Source organism: Notechis scutatus, chromosome 1, assembly GCF_049901735.1.
Source record: "Notechis scutatus isolate UNSWTSFEM ecotype Mainland chromosome 1, rNotScu1.2, whole genome shotgun sequence".
NCBI classification, from domain to species: Eukaryota; Metazoa; Chordata; class Lepidosauria; order Squamata; family Elapidae; genus Notechis; species Notechis scutatus.
The window spans coordinates 5,026,338-5,052,272 of record NC_142009.1 but is presented as its reverse complement, the minus strand read 5'-3'; the positions used below and the strand labels follow the sequence as shown (position 1 = coordinate 5,052,272).

Genomic DNA, 25,935 nt, shown 5'->3' with positions numbered 1-25,935 from the left:
CCCCATTGACTTGGCTTGTCAGAAGGTTGCAAAAGAGGATCGCATGACCCCAGGATAAATATTTAAGTCAGCTGCCAGGCATCCAAATTTTGATGACGTCGTCCTGACCAAGGCTTCCTGAGACCGTAATTAAGCACTCGCTTAGTTAAAACAACTCGTTTTATTTCAACGCTGGGAATTATGTTCATTCCCAGCCCAAACAGTTCCATCGAGATAAGCACCCACCTTTCTCTCCTTTGAATTGCTGCCAACAACTAAAGTACCAAATTAAGTATTAAAAAACCAACCAAAGTACAAAGTCCGCACAGAGCTTCAAGGATTAATCCGAATAGAACGAACAGTGTTGCTTCCTGCAAAGGTTTCTCTACCTTTGCATTTCCTTTATGCCTTATGGGAGGGGCAATCACCTCCCAGCCTTACTCCCGAGTCGCCCCTTTTGTCTCAGCTGCTCTCGTCTTCTAGCAGCTCTGCGCATACGCACACTGGGAACAGGCTCCCCTGATTCATCTTCCTCACTGCTGCCAGACTCTGGAGGCTCTGGAGTCAGCATCCCACTCCCAGATGGTCCTGGCCCCATCTCTGCATTGGACGCAGGACCCTAGTCCAAGCCCTCCCCAGACTCCCGGACCGGTCCCCGTTCTTCCCCACCGTCTGATTCTGCTGCCGTCTGCACAGGCTGCCGGTGAATCACAACAGACGTGGCTGGTGCCACGGGGATGCTGCAATAGTCGTTAAGTGTGGAAAAATGGCCATTTTTTTCAGTGGTGTGATAACTTCGGTCATTAAACGAACTGTTGTAAGTCAGGGACTTATTTGTACCTGTGCAAAGTTTCGACAGAATTTCTCATTCTCATTTCTCATACATTTTCTTGGCCATGCATGTAATTTTTGTGTATTGACTCCAGTTTTCTAGCTTAATTTCTTTTCTTTTTTTAAAAAAAGGAAGAGACTTTTGAGATCAGAAGTCCAGCTTGGTTTATTTTGTGTAAAACGATCTACGGCAGCCCGTTGGCAGCTTTAACCTCCGAACTAAACTGATGTGATTCGGCAGTACAAAAACAAACAAAAACCCATAAGGCTTTGTCAAAAAACAACAACCACCATCCTTCCCACCGCCATTTCTGCTTCAAAAAACAAACAAACCACAGGGATACGAACCAGGTAGAAGGGTTGTGACACATTTTCCTTACGAGACAGGCCGAGATTTAAGGGCCCGGAAGTTAAACGAATCAAAATAGCGGTCGTCATCATCTTTTAATGACCCTTGCGGGGGTGGAGTCTAGGCAAACTGAATGGAGCTAGAATGGCTGGAGGCCTTTCCTGTTGCCAGTGTGGAGTTTCGTTCAGCAGATATGTCCTTATTGTGCCCAGAGAGAGAAATATCTGCCTCTACCTAGGATCAAACTCGCAGTCTCCTGATACTGAGGTGAGAGTTCCACCTCTAGAGGCCTCCGCACCACTCAGCAGTCCAAATAGCAGTAATATACTAAAATAAATTAGTGATACAAATGTTGGAAGGGAGGTTATTTACAAGACGTAGAAAAAAGGCCTTCGGGGGAAAAATTTGGCACAAGAGCCATGATTGGAAGCTAACTTTGGAAAAGCCAAGAGACCTGCTCAAGGGTGGAAACCGCGGCCTTCAGACACAATGGGGGTCGCTGACGTCAGCCTGTTCCCAACAAATCATGGCTAACAGGAATTCTGGCCGAGCGGAAGGCCAGGCAAACGAAGGCTTAAGGCCACTGAAACTGTTTGCCTTCGTTTGAGGACTTCTGGAAAGGGGGAAACGATTTCAAATGCCTGTCTATATCGTGGCTTCTCAGTCTCCCATTTAGGAGACAAGCCAATGGTTCGATGCCTCCAGGGGTGGGATTCTACTGGTTCGGCACAGTCCGGGCGAATCGATAGCTCCGACGATCGGCTGGGAGCGAACCGGTTCGCTCCGACGATCAGCTGTTGTGAAGCGCACGCTCACCAAACCGGTCGTTACACCGGTTGAATCGCACCCCTGGATGCCTCTTAAACACAACCCCATGCGGGATCCTAGATATTGGCAGTAAAAACTTTGGTCTGGATAAGAGGACGGCAAGAAGGCCATCAGAAGGCCACCTTGTCCCTCAAAATAGCCACCTTACAACAACGGAAATTTAAGAATGGACTCATCCACTGGAGAATTTCTGGGAGAAAAAGCTCTTAGGTGGTCCCAGTGGATCAGGAAAAAAAAGGCTATTCCCTCATTTGCAGTTTGATGCCCACCGTCTTTGATCCAGTGGGCATCAAACTGCCTCCCGAGGTGCCCTCTTCGGGGGGGACACCCCGCTGAAAAGTCATTTTTGCATAGGTGTTTTGGGTGATGTCAGTAAACAGGTGATAAAGTGGTCCACCTGCAAAATCTCTCCGCCGTGTCATGAAGACCACCGCTCATCCCGCTCTCTCAATGGCAGGGATGGGACAGCATGGACTGCTGGACCGCTTTTTGAAGGGAGTGTCTGGTCACCAGAAGCCGGACGACTTCCTCGTTCCGCTTGGTCAGCCGCTTGCGGGCTTGGTCGTGAGTCACCATGGTCATATCCCAGCCGTTCACCTGCAAAAAATTCAGAGCGATTTTACGGTAAGCGTCAAGATCAAACCTGGGTATTTTTATGGTCCTCGGATCATACATCCCCCAGCTCTTTCTCTGTACCTTTCCAACCCGCATAAATTACTTTTATTTTGAAGTCCCAAAGGTGCTTTTTTTCCCCCAAGAGGCAACTGGACTTTCTGGTTTTTTCTTTTGAAGACGTGTCACTTCTCATCCAAGAAGCTTCTTCAGCTCCGAGTGGATGGTGGGAAATGGGAGGATTTAGATTCCTTGCAGACAGCTGGTCATTTGCATCTTTTTAGGGAGTCGTTGAGGCTACTTGGAGGTTTATCTCTGTGTCCTCAGAGTCACCTGAATAGTGCAAATAGGCTGCAAGATGTTTTCTGCCCCGTGTCATTGTCCTGCAGCCAAGAAGGCTCCACACCCATTTGCACTATTCAGGTGACTCTGAGGACACAGATCAACCTCCAAGTGGCCTCAACCACCCTCTAAAAGGATGCAAAGGACCAGCTGTCTGCAAAGGAATATAAATCCTCCCATTTCCCACCATAGAGCTGAAGAAGCTTCTTGGATAAGAAGAGAAACGTCTTCAGAAGAAAAGAAAAAAACAAGAAAGTTCAGTTGCCTCTTGAAAAAAATGCACCTTTGGGGACTCTGGAATAATAATAAATCTCCATCGATTCGGCGTTAAAGACCCCAAGAGCGGAGGCGAAGAGTCCCAACTGTTCCTTAAACAGGACGGAATTTTACCTGCATGATTTTGTCACCAACTTGAAGCCCGGCCATTTCTGCAGGTCCACCTTCGGTCACGCGAGTGACATAAATGCCCTAGAGGGAAGAAAAAAAGTCTGTTGACCTCTTTCTCCAGGCATTCTTAGCTATGTACGTAGGAGTACAATTCTTTTTTTTTTTTATGTTAATATACAGTGTTTTTATCTAGTCTTTATTATTTTTCATAAAGAGCTCAAGATGGTGAACAGGCCCAATGCTCCTTCCTCCCTATTTTTCCCATAACAACAACCCTGTGAGGTGGGCTGGGCTGAGAAAGAATTACTGGCCCTAAGTCACCGAGCCAACTTTCATGCCTGAGGCAGGACTAGAACTCCCTGTTTCCTGGTGATTGACCCATAGTCACCCAACTGGCTTTCATACCTAATACAGGACTAGAACTCACCATCTCCTGGTGATTGGCCCAAAGTCACCCAGCCAGCCTTGATGCCTAGGACAGGACTAGAATTCCCTCTTTCCTGGTGATTGGCCCAAAGTCACCCAGCCAGCCTTGATGCCCAGGACAGGACTAGAATTCCCTGTTTCCTGGTGATTGGCCCAAAGTCACCCAGCCAGCCTTGATGCCTAGGACAGGACTAGAATTCCCTGTTTGCTGGTGATTGGCCCATAGTCGCCTAGCCAGCTTTCAGGTCCTGAGACAGGACTAGAACTCACCATCTCCTGGTCATTGGCCCAAAGTCACCCAGCTGGCTTTCATACCTAACGTGGGACGAGAACTTGCCACCTCCTGGTGATTGGCTCAAAGTCACCCAGCCAACTTTCAAACCTAAGACAGGACTAGAACTCACTGTTTCCTGGTGATTGGCTTCTAAGAGTTGAGATATAAAAAATGAGAACAAACCCACTCTCACTTGCACTGAGGACGTTACTTAGTTCAGTATTTAAACATCCGCAGGAAAACCACCAAGCTCAGAGAGCACCAGGGACCCCACAGTCCTCCTCCTCCTCCCCCCCTTCCCCCTCCACTCCACAACATCCCATTCCTTCGAGCACTGATGATATTAGCTAGTTGGGCCATGAAACATCTGACCAAAAAAACTCCCCAACTCAGAGAGCAACGAGGACTCCATAGATCTCCTTCTCTTCTTCCTCCTCCTCCTGTCTACAAAACCGCCTCTCTTCTAGCATTGATGATGTTACCTAGTTGGGTCATGAAATGTCCACAGGAAAACAACCAAACTCAGATAGCACATAGGACCCCACAGCCCTCCTCCTCTTCCTCTCCACACATCCCACTCCCTTCTAGCATTGATGATGTTACCTAGTTGGGTCATGAAATGTCCACAGGAAAACAACCAAACTCAGATAGCACATAGGACCCCACAGCCCTCCTCCTCTTCCTCTCCACACATCCCACTCCCTTCTAGCATTGATGATGTTACCTAGTCGGGTCATGAAACGTCCGCGAGAAAACCACCAAGCTCAGAGAGCACCAAAGACCCTGCAGTCCTCCCTCCTCCTCCTTTTCTCCACAAACCCACCTCTCTTCTACCGTGTTTCTCACATAATAAGGCCGGGCCTTATTTTTTTGACCTCGAAAAACCGGCTAGGCCGTCTTTTCGGGTGACTCAATTCCCTTGCATCCTCGGGTAGGAGGGCAGCGACAGCTTGGATGTTCGGGAGACCTTCCATCACCGTTGCTTTCCTTCTCCTTGCTGCCGTGAGCGTTACAGCAACGTCGCAGCGTTTGGCGCAGCCACGTGCAGCCAGTCAGGGCTCCTCCCTGCAACCGGAGCCCTGAGGGAGACACTTGGCTTCAGGTGCTCCTGTGCCGCCTTCCCTTGCCTTCGAAGGTAAAGTGAATTATTTTAAAAACCTCCGCTTATCCCATCAGGGCCGCCGGAGCCGTGAGCTGAGCAGAGCCAGTGGCGAGCCGCGGGTGTTTCCTGGTTCTGCCCAGCCTGTGCGGCTCTGCCGCAGCCTGGCGGGATGAGCGGAGGTTTTTAAAATAATTCACTTACCTTCAAGGCAACGGAAGGCGCCAACAGGAGCGCCTGAAGCCAAGTATACCAAACAACAAAAGGCAAATCCTCAAGGTGGGCTGGAGGGAGGTGGCTACGTGCCCCGGGCTGCTTCAATGCAAGGTCCTGACTTGCAGCATCCTGCCGTTGCCGCCGCGCGTTTTCGCCGCCGCCTCCCTCTCCGACTGCGAAACTCGTGGTGCTTCGCCAACGCCCGAGCGAGGCGAGCTCTTCTTTCATACATAGAGAGGGAAGACGCCGGCGTGCTCCGAGAGGCTGGCTCTTTTCTCTAGCCGAGGCCGTTGAGCTGCCACCGCCGTTGCTGCCTCTGCCATTTGGAGCCGCCACTCGCCGTTTGAAGCTGCCGCTTCCGCGCTTGGGAGCACCACCGCCACTCCAAACACGGCGGCAGCTCCAAACACGGAAGCGGCAGCTCCAAACGTGACAGTGGCACTCCAAACGGCGACGGCGGCACTCCAACGGCGACGGCGGCCCAACGGCAGAGGCAGCTCCAAACACGGAAGCGGAGCCGCCACCGCCGCTTGGAGCTGCCGCCATTTGGAGGGGCGCTCACGCTTGGAGCTGCCGCTCCGCGCTTGGAGCACTGCCGCTGTTTGGAGCACCACCGCCACTCCAAACATGGCGGCAGCTCCAAATACGAAAGCGGCAGCTCCAAACGTGACGGCAGCACTCCAAACGGCGGTGGCGGCTCCAAACAGCGGCGGCGGCTCCGGCTCCGTGTTTGGAGCTGCCTCTGCTGTTTGGAGCCGCCGCCGCCGTTTGGAGTGCCGCCACACATTTGGAGCTGCCGCTTCCCACGCTTTGGAGCACTGCCGCTGTTTGGAGCACCACCGCCACTCCAAACACGGCGGCAGCTCAAACACGGAAGCGGCAGCTCCAAATGTGACGGCGCACTCCAAAGGCGGCAGCGGCGGCTCCAAACGGCGGCAGCAGCTCCGCGCTCCGTGTTTGAGCTGCCTCTGCTGTTTGAGCCGCTGCCGCCTTTTGGAGTGCCGCCGTCACATTTGGAGCTGCCGCTTCCGTGTTTGGAGCTGCCGCCGTGTTTGGAGTGGCGGTGTGCTCCAAACAGCGGCAGTGCTCCAAACGCGGAAGCGGCAGCTTCAAACGGCAGTGGCGGCTCCAAACGGCGGCAGCAGCTCCAACAGCACTCCAAACGGCGGTGGCAGCTCCAACGGCTCTCCAAATGGCAAGTCCCCCCACCCTTCCCCTATTTTGCATGTTTTAAACTAGGCCTAAATTTGGGGGAGGGGCTTAATTTGATTTTTATGCCTAGAAAACATGCTGGGTCTTCCTATTGGTGGAGGTCGTATTGTTGGAGAAACACGGTAGCACTGAGAGTGTTACCTAGTCGGGTCATGAAATGTCCGCGAGAAAACCACCAAGCTCAGAGAGCACCAAAGGCCCCTCTCATTTCAACTCTGAGGTAAAATCTTGATAACACCACCTCGGCCTCCCAAATGGAACTTGGGATATACAATATATCGAAGAAATGTTATCAGTAAAGAGGGCTCCGTGCCAACCTTGTCCGTCTTGTCCTCCGAGAAGGGATTCTGAGCCGGGTCCTGGTCGATGCCACCTCCGATGCTGAAGCCCAGGATGAGGTTCTCGCCTTGGCGCAGTTTGTGGATTTCAACCCTTTGCTGAGAGAAAAAAGAAGAATCCAATTTGAACACTTCATGTCTGACTCCATCACAGCTCAAAACAGAAGCAGTGGGGCCTTGGAGGCTACACAGATAAGTCCCCGACTTACAACAGTTTGTTTAGTTCACAGCCCAAGGTGACGAGGACACTGAAAAAAAAAAAGAGGAAGCTTGTGTTGTGTGTGAAATATTTCTTATCTGTGATTCTTGGCAGCCTCGCACAGTTTTGGTGAGGCTTGTGCTTATCTAAGTTAGTTTGCAGCAGCCTTTTAACCGAGGATTCGTAAGAATCATTAAAAGGTTTCTGTTCCGTTTGGTTCGTGTTTGTTTTATTGGACAAGGGTTTGGGTCAGGACGCTGCCCATCATTATCGTAACCTGTGTGACAGTCGTAGAATGGAGACAATTCTGATCCTAATTGTGGTTGTTGAGGGCTACTGGTATAAATTTTAAAAATAAATAAAAATAACCGGACCCCAGAAAAACACTTGAGGGAGTACAGATAGTCCTCAACTTACAACAGTGCATTTAGTGAACGTTCAAAGTTACAAGGGCACTGAAAAAAGAGACTTAGGACCGATTTTTCACTCTTATGACCACTGCAGCATTCCCATAGTCACGTGATCAAAATTCAGGCGCTTGGCCACTGATTCATATTTATGATGGTTGTAGTGTCCCCAGGGGGGTCATGTGGTTCCCTTTTGCGACCTTTTGACGAGCGAAGTCAATAGTGGGGAACCAGATTCGCTCAACAATTGGGTTACTAATTTACCAGCTGCGGTGATTTGCTTAACAACTGTGCCGAGGAAGGTGGTAAAATGAGGCAAAACTCACTTATGTCTCGCTGGGCCATATAAATTTGGGGTGTCGTAAGTCAAGGACTACCTATACTACACACAGATTTTGGGCTCAATGGTGGTCGTAAGCCTTCAGAAGTCGTGGGAGCTTCATCACTGGAGGCTTTCGAGAAGAGGCTGGGCTGCTATTTGTCCGAAATGGTGTAGGGCCATGATGGTGAACCTATGGCACGCAGAGCCCTCTCTGTGGGCTGCTGTTTTGGTTTCCGGCCAGCTGCTTTTCACAGGCACTGGAGCACCAAAAACAGCCCAAAAAAATGGCCTGAAAACCGCTCCAAACAGCCTGAAATCGACTAGAAAAATGGCCTGAAAAAAAGGCCCGAAAAATGGCCAAAACCCAGGCCGTTTTCATACAGTTTTTCAGGCTGTGTTCAGGCCGTTGTCAGGCCAAATATGCCCAAAAAACAGCCTGAAAATGGCCCCCAAAACGGCCTGAAAACAGCCCAAAAATGGTCTGAAAACGGCCCGAAAAATGGCCAAAAACCAGGCCGTTTTTCAGGCCTTTTTCAGACTTTTCGGGCTGTGTTCAGGCTGTTTTCAGGTCAAATATGGCCCTAAAATGGCCTAAAATGTCCCAAAAATGGCATGAAAACACCCCCAAAATGGCCTGAAAAACAGCCTGAAAACGGCCCAAAAAACAGCCTGAAAATGCCCCAAAAATGGCCTGAAAACGGCCCCAAACAGCCTGAAATCGACTAGAAAAATGGCCTGAAAAAAAGGCTCGAAAAATGGCCAAAACCCAGGCCGTTTTCATACAGTTTTTCAGGCTGTGTTCAGGCCGTTGTCAGGCCAAATATGCCCAAAAAACAGCCTGAAAATGGCCCCAAAAACGGCCTGAAAACAGCCCAAAAATGGTCTGAAAACGGCCCAAAAAATGGTGAAAAACCAGGCCGTTTTTCAGACTGTTTTCGGGCTGTGTTCAGACTGTTTTCAGGTCAAATATGGCCCAAAAATGGCCTAAAATGTCCCAAAAATGGCATGAAAACACCCCCAAAATGGCCTGAAAAACAGCCTGAAAATGGCCCGAAAATGTTCCGAAAAACAGCCTGAAAATGGTCCAGAAAATGGCCTGAAAACAGCTAAAAAAAAGGCATGTGCCACCAGCCAGCTGGGCTTCGAGTTTCCAGCACTCTGGCATGCGCACATGCCGAAAACGTTCGGCATCACTGGTATAGGGTCTTCTGCGTCGGTGGGGACTTGGACGAGATGACCTACCTATAAGATCCCTTCCAACTCTGATAATCTAAACAAACAAACAAAAAAAAGCAACCCCAAGATTTTGCTTCAACCCTTCTGGCCTTCGGTGAAGCTTTGAAGATCCGGCTTTCCCAGCCCGAGTGCTGGGAGAACATGATTAGATGCTGCACATCAGAAGGTTAACTTGGTGCCAAAGCTTTTCATGTTTCTAATGAGTTGGATTTTATGATCATTTTAATGTGGTTTTGAATGCCGCTTTAAGTTTCGGATTGTGAGACTCCCAGAGCTGGTTTAGAAGCTGGACGGCTCTTCGCATGTTTATTTTCAATCAATCAAATTGAAATCATCCATATCACTGGACATCTTCGGATCGAGGCGTGTCCATCTTCCAACAAAAATATCCAAATAAAATAAAAATTATTATTATAAAAGAAGCAAGGCCTGGTGGGACCATAAAACAGGGAATTATAGAAAAGGAAGAAGCTAAATTGCTCTGGGATTTTAGAAGCCAGACAGGCACCTGCTACACAATTTAATAATCTATAGATATAAAAGCGAAATGCCACTCACGCATCCTCACAAAATCTCCAGAACTGTAAAGCCTACAAAGTTGAAATTTGGCCCGTAGGTTCCTCTTGGTTTCTAGGGGCTCACTAAGAAAGGATTTTTCCAAATGACCCTCAGAGCATTTACAGTATTTCCTATATTATTATTATTATTAACACGCTCTGATGCTAAGGAGTTCTACTCCCCCTCCCCACCTGAAGAGAAATCTCTTCCAAAGGCAAAACACAAGCAAAGGAGTTTCAGTTTCAGTTTCAGAGCACCAAGCAGCTTTAGTACAGAACAGTTGAGCTAAACCACACCCAGGCTCCTTGCTGTCTCCTTGCTCACACAGCAAATACTGTTTCAGTTTCCAAACAGCCCTCAGCTCTCTCACACATTGACAGGACGCTAGCCAGATGAATACCCATGGATGCTAGTAGGCAGAGGCAGAATTTTTTTCTCCTTATTCCCCCCCCCCAAAACTAAGTCTAACCACATAGTTTCGTAGCGGAGCACGGATACAGAGCTAGTTGTCAATAAGAACGACTGAAAAGTCTGGATAGTGGATGTGGCGGTACCCAGAATAGAAGAACTATAGAGGAACTACCCCCTCCAAAAGGGTAATCCTCGACTTACGAACACAACTGAGCCCAAAATTTCCATTGTTCAGTGAGACATTGCTTATGTGAGTTTCGCACGGTTTTACCACCTTTCTTGCCACAGTTGTTAAGTGAATCACTGCCGTTATTCGTTTAGTAACAAGGTTGTTAAGTGGATTTGGCTTTCCCCACTGACTTGGCTTGTCGGAAAGTCGCGAAAGGGGATCGCATGATCCCAGGATAGTGCAGCCGTCATAAATGTGAATCAGTTGTCAAGCATCTGAATGTAAATCATGTGACCATGGGGGTGCTGCAACGGTCGTAAGTGTGAAAAATGGTCATAGGTTACTTTTTCCCCCAGTGCCGTCGTGACTTCAAACGGTCACTAAGTGGACTGTTGTAAGTTGAGGACTACCTGTAATCCAGTTGTTAAGTGAATCTGGCTTCCCCATTGACTTTGTTGGAAGGTGGCCAACGGGGCTCACGTGACCCCGGGACACTGCGACCGTCATACATATGAACCAGCTGCCAAGGATCTGAATTCGTGAAAAACGGTCCTTAAGTCACATTTTTCACTGCTGTTTGTAACTTTGAACGGTCACTAAACGAACTGCTGTAACTCAAGGACTACCGGTACAAAGACCTGCAAACAGAAAGAGAGTGATGGTGGCAGAAGAAAGCAAAGGTAGCACCAAAAGTGACAGCCGCGTGGGGTGAAATCCCCAAACTTCTGGAGCAGCGACCAGAATACCATGGGCACCGACAAATTCACCATCAGAACTTAACAGCTACAGTGATTCGCTTAATGACTGTGGCAAGAAGGGTGGAAAAATGGGGGGAAGGCTCACTTTAACAACTGTTGCATTATGTAGCAGGAAGATGACGCAAGGCAAAAAAACATCCTGCAGCCAAGAAGGCTCCACATCTATTTGCACCATTCAGATAAACAGATAAACCTCCAAGTGGCCTCAGCGACCCTCGAAAAGGATGCAAATGACCAGCTGCCTGCAAGGAGTATAAATCCTTCCATTCCCCACCATCCAGTCAGAGCCGAAGAAGCTTCTTGGATGAGAAGCGAAACGTCTTCAAAAGAAAAACAAGAAAGTCCTGTTGCCTCTTGAAATTTAAAAAAAAAAAAAATGCACCTTTGGGACAACCATGACCTGGATGACGGAGAATCTCCACAGACATTCATCAGTCACATTTTTTCCCGATGCCGTCGGTCACTTTGAACGGTCACTAAACGGTGAACGGCGTAAGTCGAGGACTGCCTGTAGTTGGGCATTTAAGCGCACTGAACTCTCCCAAACTGTACGAGGAGACCAACTCCCGCCCAGCTCCACTTGAGGTCACCCTTCTGAAAGTGGGGGCACCAAGGATCATCTAGCTGCCAACAGATGAGCTCTCTGTATAGGACAGGGAGGCCGACCCCCTGCTACAATTCACAGAAACGCTTTGTCCCCAAGTTCATCTGGGTTAGATAAGAAACTCCTGCAAAGAACTGTGGGTGTTCTGACTGACCCACCTCCCCAAACACGACACACCCTCTCAAGTTAACTCAGAAGATTCCTTTACTAGGAGCCCCGGCAAAAAGTTTTCCTCTCACCGCAGGCTGACCAGTTGTCCAGCATGGAGATGAATAGTTGTCTGCCACATCGATTCATCTCCGCCCCCTGCCTTTTATCCCCAGAGTTAGGGTGGGGGCCTCGCTAGCAGCAGTGGGTCTTCCGTCCCAAGGACCGGCCCATAGATTTCCACTGCTCTCCTCTCCTCTGCACATCTGGACGTCAGACACTGGGCCCAGCTGTTCCTCCTCTTCCTCATCAGCCACCTCCAGACCTGGGGGCTGTTGACTCTCCCCCTGAGGGGCTGATGGATGACCCAGTCTCTCTCTCTCTCTCTCTCTCACACACACACACAAAACTCTCCTCTCTCTCTCTCATATCTCTCTCTCTCACTCAGTCACACACACACACACACACACAACTCTCATCTCTCTCTCTCTCATCTCTTTCTCATCTCTCTCTCTCATCTCGGTCTCTTTCTCTCTCTCACACACACATACATACACAACTCTCATCTCTCTCTCTCACACACACACACACACACAACTCTCATCTCTCCCTCTCATCTCTCTCTCACACACACACACACAACTCTCATCTCTCTCATCTCTCTCTCTCACACACACACACATACACAAACTCTCATCTCTCCCTCATCATCTCTCTCTCACACACACATACATACACAACTCTCATCTCTCTCTCTCTCTCTCACACACACACACAACTCTCATCTCTCCCTCTCATCTCTCTCTCTCACACACACACACAACTCTCATCTCTCTCTCACACACACACACATACACAAACTCTCATCTCTCCCTCTCATCTCTCTCTCACACACACACACAACTCTCATCTCTCCCTCATCTCTCTCACACAAACTCTCATCTCTCTCTCTCTCATCTCTCTCTCTCTCTCACACACACACACATACACAACTCTCATCTCTCTCTCTCTCTCTCTCTCTCTCACACACACACACACACACACACCTCTCATCTCTCTCTCTCTCATCTCTCTCTCTCTTTTTCTCTCTCTCTCACACACACACACACACCTCTCTCTCTCTCTCTCATCCTTCTCATCTCTCTGTCTCATGCTGACCCTGACTCCCATGCCTCTCCCTCCTCCTCCTCCTCCTCCTCCTGATTTGGCTGCTGGAGGGGTCGCCGACCGACAGGCCACAACAGAGGGCACTGTATGGAATCCTAACAATCAGGATCAGTTGAGTTGTTTGTGTTCTTTTTTTGGCATCGCGCCCCCTTTATTTTTCCCGTCTTCTCTTTTCAGAAGTCTGCCCCCCCCCACCCCCGCCGGGGGGGAGGCACCATAAGAAGAAACCAGGCCTTTTGGGGCTTCTTGTAAACAAGGACCCATTGATGGAGCTTCCTCCCCCCCAGAGGCTCCGAGAGAGGATGAGCTCAGTGGAAAGAAAGATAAAAAGCAGAACAAAAGAAAGAGGACCGGATCCATTGCCAGCTGAGGGCGGCCTGCCGGCTGGCAAATTGGGAGCATCTGAAAAGAAGACCAGGAATCCTGTGGGGTTTTGCCGACAGATGGCTGCCAGAAGGGCCGGCAACCCACGGCGGCTTCCAGGATGCCAATTTCCCTCTCATTTTGGAGTGGATGTACTTTCTTTTATTTATTTATTTTTTGGTGGGGGGAGAAAGAAAAAAAGCTGGAAGGTGTTTTTCTCTTGGAACTCCAAGGGAAACGCTGAAGTTTGAGGTGCCCGGAACCCTGCAAAATTGCTCGTCTTGGGTACAAGACTTAAAAGAGGAGTCATAGAATTGACTAGAATAGAATACAGACTAGAGTAGAATAAAAATTAAGCGGCATAGAATTAGAATAGACAATAAATAGACGGGACAGAATAGAGTAGAGGCAGAGCAGAACACGATAGAATACAATAAGAAATAGAACAGAATTAAGAGTAGAATAGAATCTTTATTAAGAACAGAATAGAATTAGAATAGACAGTAGAATAGATTAAATAGAGTAGAACAGAAATTGAGAATTTAGAATAACAGAGTTGGAAGGGACCTTGGAGGTCTTCTAGTCCAACCCCCTGCCCAGGCAGGTAACCCTATACCATCTTAGATAACTTCCAGTATTGGAGCATTTACAGCTTCTGGAGGCAAGCTGTTCCACGGATTAATTGTTCTGTCAGGAAAGAACAGAACAGAATAGAATAGAGTAGAGTAGAGTAGAGTAGAGTAGAGTAGAGTAGAGTAGAATAGAATAGAATAGAATAGAATAGAACAGAACAGAGCAAATAGGACAGAATACAATAAGAATTAAACAGAATAGAATAGAATAAGAATAGAATCGAGAATAAAATAGAATAGAATCTTTATTAAGAATGGAATAGAGTAAGAATTAAATTAAAAGACAAAGTAGTCTTTGTCTTACAACAGTTCGTTTAGTGACTGTTCAAACTTACAGTAGCACTGAAAAAAGTGACTGTTTTTCGCATTTACGACCGTTGCAACATGCATCCTCATGGCCACGCAATCAAAATTCAGGTGCTTGGCAGCTGGTTCATATTTATGACGGTTTGCAGTGTCCTGGGGTCACGCGATACCCTTTTGCCAACCTTCTGACAAGCAATGTCTATGGGGAAGCTGGATTCACTTAACAACCATGTCATTAATTTAACAATTGCAGTGATTCACTTAACAACTATGTGGTAAGAAAGGTCATAAAACCGAGCAAAACTCACTTAACAAAAATGTTTCACCTTATCCACAGAAATTCTGGGCTCAGTTGTGGTCGTTCAGTTGAGGGCTACCTGTTAGAATAGTTCTGTTCTGTTGAACAGGACATCTTTTTATTGGGCCAAGTGCGGTTAGCACCCACAAGGAATTTGTCACTGGTGGCGTGGAAGAAAATATTTTCTTGAAAAATATCTGTAGCAACTGTGTTTTTAGGGCTTCAGTAGCTCACCCTGTAGGATAAGATAAGTCCTTTCTATCTTTAGCAACCGTATCAAGCAGTTGGAGGCTGCAAAAAGTTAAATTTAACAAAGAAGTTTAGACAGCAACACCCAGCTTTGCCCTTTGGCTATATTGCAGTGTTTTTCAGCCATGGCAAATTTAAGATGGATGGACTCCCAGAATCCCCCAGCCAGCCTGCTTTAAGAGGGGTGGACTTCCACTCCCACAATTCCCCAGCCAGCATGCTTTAAGCGGGGAGGACTTCCACTCCCAGAATCCCCCAGCCAGCATGCTTTAAGAGGGGTGGACTTCCGCTCCCAGAATCCCCCAGCCAGCATGCTTTAAGAGGGGAGGACTTCCACTCCCAGAATCCCCCAGCCAGCCTGCTTTAAGAGGGGTGGACTTCCACTCCCAGAATCGCCCAGACAGCCTGCTTTAAGAGGGGAGGACTTCCACTCCCAGAATCCCCCAGACAGCCTGCTTTAAGAGGGGAGGACTTCCACTCCCAGAATCCCCCAGACAGCCTGCTTTAAGAGGGGGGACTTCCACTCCCAGAATCCCCCAGCCAGCCTGCTTTAAGAGGGGTGGACTTCCACTCCCAGAATCCCCCAGACAGCCTGCTTTAAGAGGGGAGGACTTCCACTCCCAGAATCCCCCAGCCAGCATGCTTTAAGAGGGGTGGAATTCCACTCCCAGAATCCCCCAGCCAGGATGCTTTAAGAGGGATGGACTTCCACTCCCAGAATCCCCAGCCAGCATGCTTTAAGAGGGGTGGAATTCCACTCCCAGAATCCCCCAGCCAGCCTGCTTTAAGAGGGGTGGACTTCCACTCCCAGAATCCCCCAGCCAGCCTGCTTTAAGAGGGGAGGACTTCCACTCCCAGAATCCCCCAGACAGCCTGCTTTAAGAGGGGAGGACTTCCACTCCCAGAATCCCCCAGCCAGCCTGCTTTAAGAGGGGTGGACTTCCACCCCAGAATCCCCCAGACAGCCTGCTTTAAGAGGGGAGGACTTCCACTCCCAGAATCCCCAGACAGCCTGCTTAAAGAGGGGAGGACTTCCACTCCCAGAATCCCCCAGCCAGCATGCTTTAAGAGGGGTGGACTTCCACTCCCAGAATCCCCCAGCCAGCCTGCTTTAAGAGGGGAGGACTTCAATTCCCAGAATCCCTGGTGTTGTAATGACGAGGCAGTCGAGTTGTTTGATCATGAACTGAATCATGATGATCTTTATTGGAGTCTAGTCTTGCATTTATACACATTTTTAGTTGTCCTCCATCACTGGTTAACTTTGGTTACTGCTTAACTTTCGTTACTGTTTAGCACAGTAATCCATACAATTAATTATCTCTAGTTAAAGTCTAACATACGTTTACTTCCTCTCTCTAATCCTCCTTTAGATTAGTGACTTTGTTTACCTGAGTTGTATTTGCTTGGAAACACTCTTTATCTGAGGTTTGCCATCCGAGATTGGAACATTCCTGCAATTACAACTCTACACCCCGGCCAGTCTGATTTATGATGGACAGACTTGAACTCCCGGAATTCCCCAGCCAGCCTGCTTCAATTCAGGGAATTGAAGTCCACCCATCTTAAAGTTGCCAAGTTTGCTGTATGTAATGTTTTAACACTCTTTTGCAATAGTTCTATTTTGTGGCCAGGATCCAACCTTCTCTCTGCTTCTCCTTCTTTAGTGACCAGATAAGAGACAATGTCAGAATGTAACTCTTGGCCTAGGACCACACGTGGCCAGATTTAAGCCCCTACTTGGCCAGGAATGCTTAGGGGTCACTTGATCTAAACCAGACCTGTATATTTTACGGCCCCCAGGCCACTTCCAGCCCTTTGGCTGGCCCTGTTTGTCCCACATGAGGTCAGTTGGAAACTAGAAATCGAATGTAAGTGTTCTGACCAAAGCTTCCCGAGACCGTAATTAGCACATGCTTAGTTAAAACAACTTTTGTTTTATTTCAACGCTGGGAATTATGTTCATTCCCAGCCGGTAATGAGTCTCGAACCGTCCAAGATAAGCACCCACCTTTCTCTCCTTTGAATTGCTGCCAACAACTAAAGTACCAAATTAAGTATAAAAAAACCAACCAAAGTACAAAGTCCACACAGAGTTTCAAGGATTAATCCGAATAGAACGAACAATGTTGCTTCCTGCAAAGGTTTCTCTACCTTTGCCTGTCCTTTATACCTTATGGGAGGAGCAATCACCTCCCAGCCTTACTCCCGAGTCGCCCCTTTTGTCTCAGCTGCTCTCGTCTTCTAGCAGCTCTGCGCATATGCACACTGGGAACAGGCTCCCCTGATTACTCTTCCTCGCTGCTGCCAGACTCCCGAGGCTCCAGAGGCAGCACCCCACACCCAGATGGTCCTGGCCCCATCTCTGCATTGGATGCAGGACCCTCATCCGAGTCCTCTCCAGACTCCCCGGACTGGTCCCTGTTCTTCCCCACTGTCCGATTCCACTGCTGTCTGCACAGGCTGCCGGTGAACCACAACAGTAAGCGCACAAAATGCACACAACACAGGTAGTCCTCGACTTACGATCACAACTGAGCTTCAAATGTCTGTTGCTCAGGGAAAACAATTTGTTCCGGGAATTTGTTCCCATTTTACGACCTTTCTTCCCACTGTTGTTAAGTGAATCATCACCGGTTTTAAAGTTGGGAACACGGCTGTTAAGTGAATCTGGCTTCCCCATTGACTTCACTCATCAGGTGGTCATAAAAAGGGATCACATCACACACACGCACCCTAGCCAGGACGCTGCCATTGTCATAAATATGAGTCAGCTACCATGCTGCAATGGTCACGTGTGTGAAAAATGGTCAAAAAAAATCGCCTCTTTTTACAACATATTGTAAAAATATGTAATATATTTTACAACATATTGTAAATATGTAAAATATGATATTGTAGCTTTGAACGGTCACTAAACGAACTATTGTAAGTCAAGGACTACCTGTATGGTACTTTTATTTAGAGGACAACTGCTATTTTTTCTTCTAGTTCACCTGTGCGCATGCGTGTGTCGCTACACACCTTCGCAGCCCTCCACAACGGCCCTGATGTTGCATGGGATCCCTTGGGAAAATTAATTTCTCACTCCTGATTTAGTTCTTCACCCCCGGTGCAACTCTGCTTCCAGGTGGTAGTTGGGAAAATAAAACAAAGGTGGTGTCCCCCCCACACACCCAATACTCTTAGGAGTAAAGTACGAATACATTTTGAAAATCTGCAGGTACAAAGTTTTATTTGTTTCGTGGTCAAATTTGGAAGGGAGGGAACTGGAGAGAGAAGAAAGAAACTGGCAAACTCAGCTGAAAAACAGATTATAAACGTAATCACAGAGGAAATATTTAACAGGATCGTTTTAAAGTTTCAATTCCCTGCAGGCAATGGAGTTTTTTTGTTTTTTAAAAAACTCTTCCATGGATGTTGATTTTTACAGTTTCGAGCAGCTGGCAGAGGAATTCTTCTCTCCTTGTGCTCTGTGTGTCTTTATTGAACTAATGTTAAGATATGAAACCTCCCTCCTAACAGAATAACCAATTTGGATTGTGTCTCTCCCTAATAGCTCTTAACAAAGACATTAAAATCATCCATCTAGCAAAATAACCATTTTGGGCTGACTCTTCCCCAATAGCCGTTTAAACAAAAACTACCCACCTACCAAAATAACCAATTTAGTCTGTCTCCCTAATAGCTCTTAATAAATAGATAAATAAATAAAACCACTTATCAAAATAACCAATTTGGGATCGGTCTCTCCCTAATAGTTTTTAATCTATATATATAAAAGCGAAATAATACCCCTCATGCATCACACAAAATCTCCAGAACCGTAAAGCCTACAAACTTGAAATTTGGCACCTATGTTCCTCTTGGCTTCTAGGTGCTTGCTAAGAAAGGATGTTTTGAAATGACCACCAGAGCATTAGTATTTCCTATATTATTATTATTATTATTAACATGCTCTGATGCTAAGGAGTTCTACTCCCCCTCCTCACCTGAAAAGAAATCTCTTCCAAATGCAAAACACAAGCAGAGGAGAGGAGTTTCAGTTTCAGAGCACTAAGCAGCTTTAGTACAGAACAGTTGAGCTACGCCACGCCCAGGCTCCTTGCTGTCTCCTTCTATTTGCTCCACACAGCAAATACTCTTTCAGTTTCCAAACAGCCTTCACCTCTCTCACACACACTGACAGGATGCTAGCCAGAGGAATACCGATGGATGCTGGTAGGCAGAGGCAGCATTTCCCCCCCTTATTTTCCTCCCCAAAAGCTTGCCCGATCACATAGTTTTGTAGTGAAGCACGGGGACCCTGCTAGTAAATGAATAAAACCACCCATTTACCGAAATAACAAATTTGAACTGAGCTGCTCCCTATAAGTAGCTTAATAAAACCACCTATCAAAATAACCAATTTGGATTGCATCTCTCCCTAACAGCTCTTAATAAATAAATTAATCAAAACCACCCATCTAGCAAAATAACCATTTTGAGCTGACTCTTTCTCCCTAATAGCTCTTAATAAATAAATAAATAAATAAAACCACCTATCAAAATAACCAATCTGGGCTTGGTTTCTCCCTAATAGTTATAAATAAATAAAATAAAATAAAATAACCACCCATTTACCAAAATAACAAATTTGTGTTGAGCCTATCCCTAACAGCTCTTAATAAAATCACCCATATATCAAAATAACCACTTTGAGCTGACTCTGTCCTGAATTGCTCTTAATAAATAAATAAATAAATAAATAAAACCATCCCATCTAGCACAATAACCATTTTGAGCTCTCTTCCTAATAGCTCTTAATAGATTAATTAAAACCATGCATTTACCAAAATAACAATTTTGGGCTGACTCTTCCCTAATTGCTCTTAATAAATTAATAAAAACCACCCATCCACTAAAATAATCCCTTTGGGCGGAGCCTCTTCCTAACAGCTCCTAATAAATAAATTAATTAAAATTACCTACCAAAACAACCAATTTGGACAATCTCTCCCTCCCTAAGAGCTCTTCCCTTGAATTTTGCAGCCAAGCTGGTTTTTACAACCTGGATTTATTTATTTTTTTAATGTCCGTCACCCCTAGCAAAACATTTCTGATCGTTTTAAACCCAGTGGAATAAATAAGTGCTTGTGAGCACACAAGATTTTGCAGTGAGCGGCAATATTAGGCCAGGTGAGTTAAACACCCGCCCCTCAAAAGCATGATTCATTCCCATTTTAGAACATTTGTTAATATGCTGCCTGCAGAAAAGCAACCACAATGAACTCTGCCTGGGTTACGCATAACTCACACATGATAAACTCTCTCCGCATAACTCACACATGATTAAACTCTCTCCGTCCCAGGATTGCGACACCTTTCATTCCTCCGGGCTATTGCGGGGAAATAAACCAGACGTCCCCAGAGGAGATTTAAAAGAGGAATTGGGTTCAGACTGATCTAATTCTCCAGAGATGAAGAGAAAGGAGGCTTAAGGGTTGGGCTGTGGGGCAGGCAAACTTTCCAGATTAAAATTCAAGATTTTTAAAGGGACCTCGAGTGAAACAAGTGGGGATACAGAACACAGGTAGATTTCAGGAAGAGGAAATACCTGTCTCACCCATCCCGCAAAAAAAAAAAAAAAAAAAACCCTAAGGAAGGAAAACGTCTTTGACTTGTAAGGATACTAGCTTGATACCCGTGCTTCCCTACGAAACTACGTGGCCGGGCTTAGTTTTGGGGGAGGAAAATAAGGGGGAAAAAATTCTGCCTCTACCTACCAGCATCCATTGGTATTCATCTGGCAAGCGTCCTGTCAGTATGTGGGAGAGTTGAGGGCTGTTTGGAAACTGAAACAGTATTTGCTGTGTGAGCAAGGAGACAGCAAGGAGCCTGGGCGTGGCTTAACTCAACTGTTCTGTACTAAAGCTGCTTGGTGCTGTGAAACTGAAACTCCTGTGCTTGTATTTTGCATTTGGAAGAAATTTCTTTTCAGGCGAGGAGAGAAAGAAGAACTCCTTAGCATCAGAGCGTGTTAATAATAATAATAATAATATAGGAAATACGAATGCTCTGATGGTCATTTTGAAAAATCCTTTCTTAGTAAGCACCTAGAAGCCAAAAGAAAAATATGTGCCAAAATTTCAAGTTTGTAGGCTTTACAGTTCTGGAGATTTTGTGATGATGCGTGAGTGGGATTTCGCTTTTATATATAGAGATTTCAGACCTAAACTTCCATTGCTAAATGAGTTTTGTCCCATTTTATGACTTTTTTTGCCACTGTTGTTAAGAGAATCACTGCAGTGGATAAGTTAGTAGCCCCATTGTTAAGTGAATCTGGCTTCCCCGTTGACTTTGTTTGTCGGAAGGTCGCAAAAGGGGATCGCATGACCCCAGGGGATACCGCGACTGTCATAAATATGAACCTGTTGCCCAGCCTCTGAATTTTGATCATCACACAACCACGGGGATTGGATTAACAGAGTTGGAAGGGATCTTGTAGGTCATCTAGTCCAACCCCCCCGCCCAATGTTGCAAAGGGCGCAACTGTGGAAATACACATTTTTTCAGTGCCGTTGTAACTTTGAAAGGTCACTAAATGAACCATAAGTCGAGAATTCCCTGTAAATGACCCCTTCCAGCCTTTGCTTTTGGAGAAAACAAAGGTGTTTTCAAAAGGAACCAAAGAAGCTTCTTGGGGGAGGAGCGAAACATTTCCCAAGGGGGAGAAAAAAACCCCAAAAAAATCAATTTGTTTTTTTTTTGGAAAACACCTATGGGACAACCGTGACCACGAAGGATGGAGAATCTCCATAGAGATGTCGCAGAAGGGGTTTGCTTTCCAAGCGACTGCAACTTGGAAACAGCGAGATTGCAGAAATTGGAGGGTTTTAAGAATAGCTGGTCAGCCGCCTCTGGAGTATCAGATTAAACAGAGTTGGAAGGGATCTTGTAGGTCATCTAGTCCAACCCCCACCCACCCCCAAGGAGGAAATTCTACACCACCTCCGACAAATGGCAGTCCAATCTCTTCCCGAAAGCCGCCAGGGATGAAGCTCCCACAAAAGTATAGTTTGATTAGATTAACAGAGTTGGAAGGGATCTTTGAGGTCATCTAGTCCAACCCCCCCCCAAGGAGGAGATTCTAAACCACCTCCGACAAATGGCAGTCCAATCTCTCCCCGAAAGCCTTCAATGATGAAGCTCCCACAAAACTATAGTTTGAGTGGGTTTTCCTGCAGAGTGGAGTACTGGATCCCAGTTGCTTTTAAGCCCATCATGCTGGGAATTTAAGGCGTGTAAGACGCCAATGCAAAGCATCCCAAGGCGGGTGGCAGCAAAGATGAAGCAGGGTCTACACTGCAGGGGTTTTCAAACTTGACAGCTTTAAGGCTTGTGAACTTCAACTCCCAAAATTCCTCCTCCAGTCATGTTAGCTCAGGAATTCTGGGAGTTGAAGTCCACAAGTCTTTAACTTGCCAAGTTTGAAGACCCTAGAATAGAGAATAGAACAAGAATAGAATAGGAATAGGAATAAGAATTTCAAACTTGACAGCTTTAACAGTTTGGATAGAACTCCCAGAATAGTCATAGTTAGGAGGAATTTTGGGAATCTAAACTTGCCAAGTTTGAAGAGTTGTGGAATTCCACTCCAGAATAAGAATAAGAAGTCAGAATAGCTCAGGAGATTAGAGGGGTGTTCAAGTCTTGACAGCTTTAACAGTTGTGGACTTCAACTCCCAGAACCTCCTCCAATCAGAATAGAACAAGAATTTTGAATCTTAAAATAAGCCAAGTTTGAATAAGACCTTGAATAGAGATAGAATAGAATAAGAATAGAATAGAATAGAGCATAGAATATAGAATAGAATAGGAGAATAGAGCAGGGGTCTTCAAACTTGACAGCTTTAACAGTTGTGGACTTCAACTCCCAGAATTCCTCCTCCAGTCATGTTAGCTGAGGAATTCTGGGAGTTGAAGTCCACAAGTCTTTAACTTGCCAAGTGTTTTTTTTTTAATTTTTATTCTTTAAAATCAAAAAATACAAAAATCTCATTTCCATTAACAGTTATTGTGTCATTGTATATACATGTTTCTTCTTTTGTGACTATACATTATTTTTATCCTTATCCTTCACCCATTCGTACCCCCTCTCCCATGTCGCATTTAACTTGCCACGTTTGAAGGCCTTTGGTCTACAGGGTGTGCCCTGCGAGAACGGGCTGAAGGTCTACAGACGGGAGGTTCTCAGTCCTCCAGTCCAGGCCACAGTTGTCCCAAAGGTGTTTGTTTTCCAAGAGGCAACTGGTCTTTCTGTTTTTGTTTTGTTTTTCTTTTGAAGACATTTCGCTTCTCATCCAGGAAGCTTCTTCAGCTCTACTGGATGGCGGGGAAGGGAAGGATTTATACTTTTTTTTGCAGACAGCTGGTCATTTATACTAAATCCTTCCCAGAATCCAGTCAGAGCTGAGAAGCTTCTCACGTGAGAAGCAAAACATCTTCAAAGAAAAAAATAAATAAGAAAATCCAGTTTTGAAAAAAAAAAGCATTTTGGGGGGACAACATGGGAAGGGGATTCAGTGGGGAGAAGAGAGGATGGAAGGGAGGCAATTGAGAGCCCTTGGGGTGCAGAAACCAGGAGATGGGAATTCTAGCCCTGCCTTAGGCATGAAAGCTGGATGGGTGACTCTGGGTCAGTCACTCTCACACAGCCCCACCCAGCTGAGAGTTGTTGTGTTGTGGGGAAAGAGAAGGAAGAAAGGAAGGGAGGGAGGGGAAAGGAAGGAAAGGAGAAAGTGAGGAACAGAGAATGGAAAGGAGAGAGGGAGGAAAAAGGAGGGAGGGGGAAGGAAGGAGAATAGGAGAAAGGAAGGAGGAAAGGAGGAAGGAAGAACAGGAGAAAGGAAGGGAGAGAGGGAGGGAAGGAAGGAAGAAGGATGGAGAAAAGGAGGAAGAGGAGCGAGCAAGGAAGGAAAGAGAAGGGGAGGAAGGAAGGAGACCAGAAGAAAGGGAATGGAAGGGAGAGAGGGAGGGAGGGAAGGAGAAAAGGAGGGAGGAATGAAAACAAAAGGAAGAGAATAGGAGGAAGGAAGGAGGAAGGAAGAACAGGAGAAAGAAAGGAGAATGGAAGGGAGAGAGGGAGGGAGGGAAGAAGGAAGGAGAAAAGGAGGAAGAGAGCGAGCAAGGAAGGAAGGAGAAAGGGGAGGAAGGAAGGAGATCAGAAGAAAGGGAATGGAAGGGAGAGAGGGAGGGAAAGGGAAAAGGAGGGATGAATGAAAACAAAAGAAAGGAAGGAGAAGGGGAGGAAGGAAGGAGATCAGAAGAAAAGGAATGGAAGGGAGAGAGGGCGGGAAGGAGAAAAGGAGGGAGGAATGAAAACAGAAGGAAGGAGAATAGGAGAAAGGAAGGAGGAAAGGAGGAAGGAAGAACAGGAGAAAGGAAGGGAAGGAAGAAGGAAGGAGAAAAGGAGGAAGAGAGCGAACAAGGAAGGAAAGAGAAGGGAAGGAAGGAAGGAGATCAGAAGAAAGGGAATGGAAGGGAGAGAGGAGGGAGGGAAGGAGAAAAGAGGGAGAAATGAAAACAAAAGGAAGGAAGGAGAAAGGAAGGAGGAAAGGAACAAGAAAGGAGAATGGAAGGGAGAGAGGAGGAAGAAGGAAGGAAAAAGGAGAAAGAGCGAAGGAAGGAGAAGGGGAGGAAGGAAGAGAAGAATGAAGGGAGAGAGGAGGGAGGAAGGAGAAAAGGAGGGAGGAAAGAAAACAAAAGGAAGGAAGGAAAGGACAAAGGAAGGAGGAAAGGAGAACAGAGAAAGGAAGGAGAAAAGAAGGGAGGAATGAAAAGAAAGGAAAGGAAGGAAAGGAGGAGGAGGGAGGAAGAAGAATAGAAGGAAAAGGGGAGGGAGGAAGAAGAATGGAAGGCAGAGAGGGAGGAGAAAGGAATGGGAACAGGAGGAAAGCTTGAGAAAAGGAGGGAGTAAAAGGAGAAGGAAGGAGGAACAGGAGAAAGGAAGGGGGAGGAGGCGAAAGGGAAGGAGAACGGGAGGAAAGGAAGGAAGAAGAAAGAGGGGGAAAGAAGGAAGGAAGCCCCCTCCCCCCCCAAAGAAAGGGGGAAAGTTGCAGCCCCCTAAGCGGGAGGGAAAACGCCCCGCCAGCCGACCCCTCCCGGGCTCGGAGCGGACTTTCTCAGCGTCGCTTTCTCACGAAAGCCGGACTTCCAACTCCACCAAGGCTGGGAGGCGATGAGGACTAAATCCCCCCAAAAAGAAAACTTCCCGAGCGTGAGAACCGGCGTCCTCTGGGGGTCGCGGGGAGGGTGTACCCCATCCCCGGGTGGGGGGACGGCTCTTCGGGGGTCCCTTCCCGGTCCCTTCCACGGACGCCTCGCCTGCCCACGCGCGACCCTCCCCTTCCCCCCACAACACGCCTGGGCCCCTCCCGCGCGCCAGACAGGCTGACACGCGTCTGCAGGTCGTGGGAACGGACTCGCGGGAAGGTTGAGGGGGGGGCGGGGGAGGGAGGCAAACAAGAGCCCAAAACAAGGGATCCGTCCTCCCACCCCCCACACACACCTCTGCCCCGACCCAACCCCCACACGCCCCCCTTGGACTCCGATGCCCGACGTCCGACGCAGGCCGCGGAGGATGGGCTTTGTAGTCCGACCAGGAAAAGGGCGGGGGAAAAAAGGCTTGGCTTACCACCACGGCCGTGACGGGCTGGCCCGGGATATAGGACATGGCTCCGGATTCAATCACCGCTGAAGCCGCTCCCGTCGCTTCGCCTCAGGCGGAACAAAAGCTGAGGGAGCGGGCGGGCGAGGCTCCGCCCCCTCCCTTCCTCGCGGTCACGCCCACCGCCCTGTCAGGCCCCGCCCCCCCTCTCGCGGCTTTCCGCTGGCCACGCCCCCCCTTCTCATGAGTCCCTCGGAGGGAAGGGGGTTTACCGAGTGGGCGGGGCTTACCACGTGGGCGGGGCCGAAGGCTCTTCTGTGTAAGGGACGTTGTCCACATTTCACCAAGGGGGAGGAAAATCCGGCCGGGCGGAGGGGCGGGCCTTCCATCTCTATGGCCTCCTGCCAAGCGGCCTTTTGCCGAAGGGTCCGCCAAGCTCTATCTATGGAAGACGCGCGGAGAAGGAGCGGGGCGCTCAGGCCTCCGTCTCTGTGGCCTCCCTGCCTCAAGCGGCCTTTTTGCCGAAGGGTCCGCCCCAAGCTCTATCTATGGAAGACGCGCGGAGAAG

General features: G+C 47.6%; 1 protein-coding gene across 1 annotated transcript; it reads right to left on the bottom strand.

The window, feature by feature from the left end:
* Nucleotides 1-958: 958 nt before the first annotated feature.
* On the bottom strand, nucleotides 959-25,749 carry TAX1BP3 (Tax1 binding protein 3). The gene is made up of 4 exons (XM_026688506.2): nucleotides 25,395-25,749; nucleotides 6,873-6,992; nucleotides 3,332-3,409; nucleotides 959-2,584 (listed from the first exon to the last, which is right to left on the bottom strand). The coding sequence occupies exons 1-4, from the start codon at nucleotides 25,431-25,433 to the stop codon at nucleotides 2,435-2,437; spliced, it is 387 nt and encodes a 128-aa protein (XP_026544291.1). The 5' UTR covers nucleotides 25,434-25,749; the 3' UTR covers nucleotides 959-2,434.
* Between the last annotated feature and the right edge of the window lie 186 nt (nucleotides 25,750-25,935).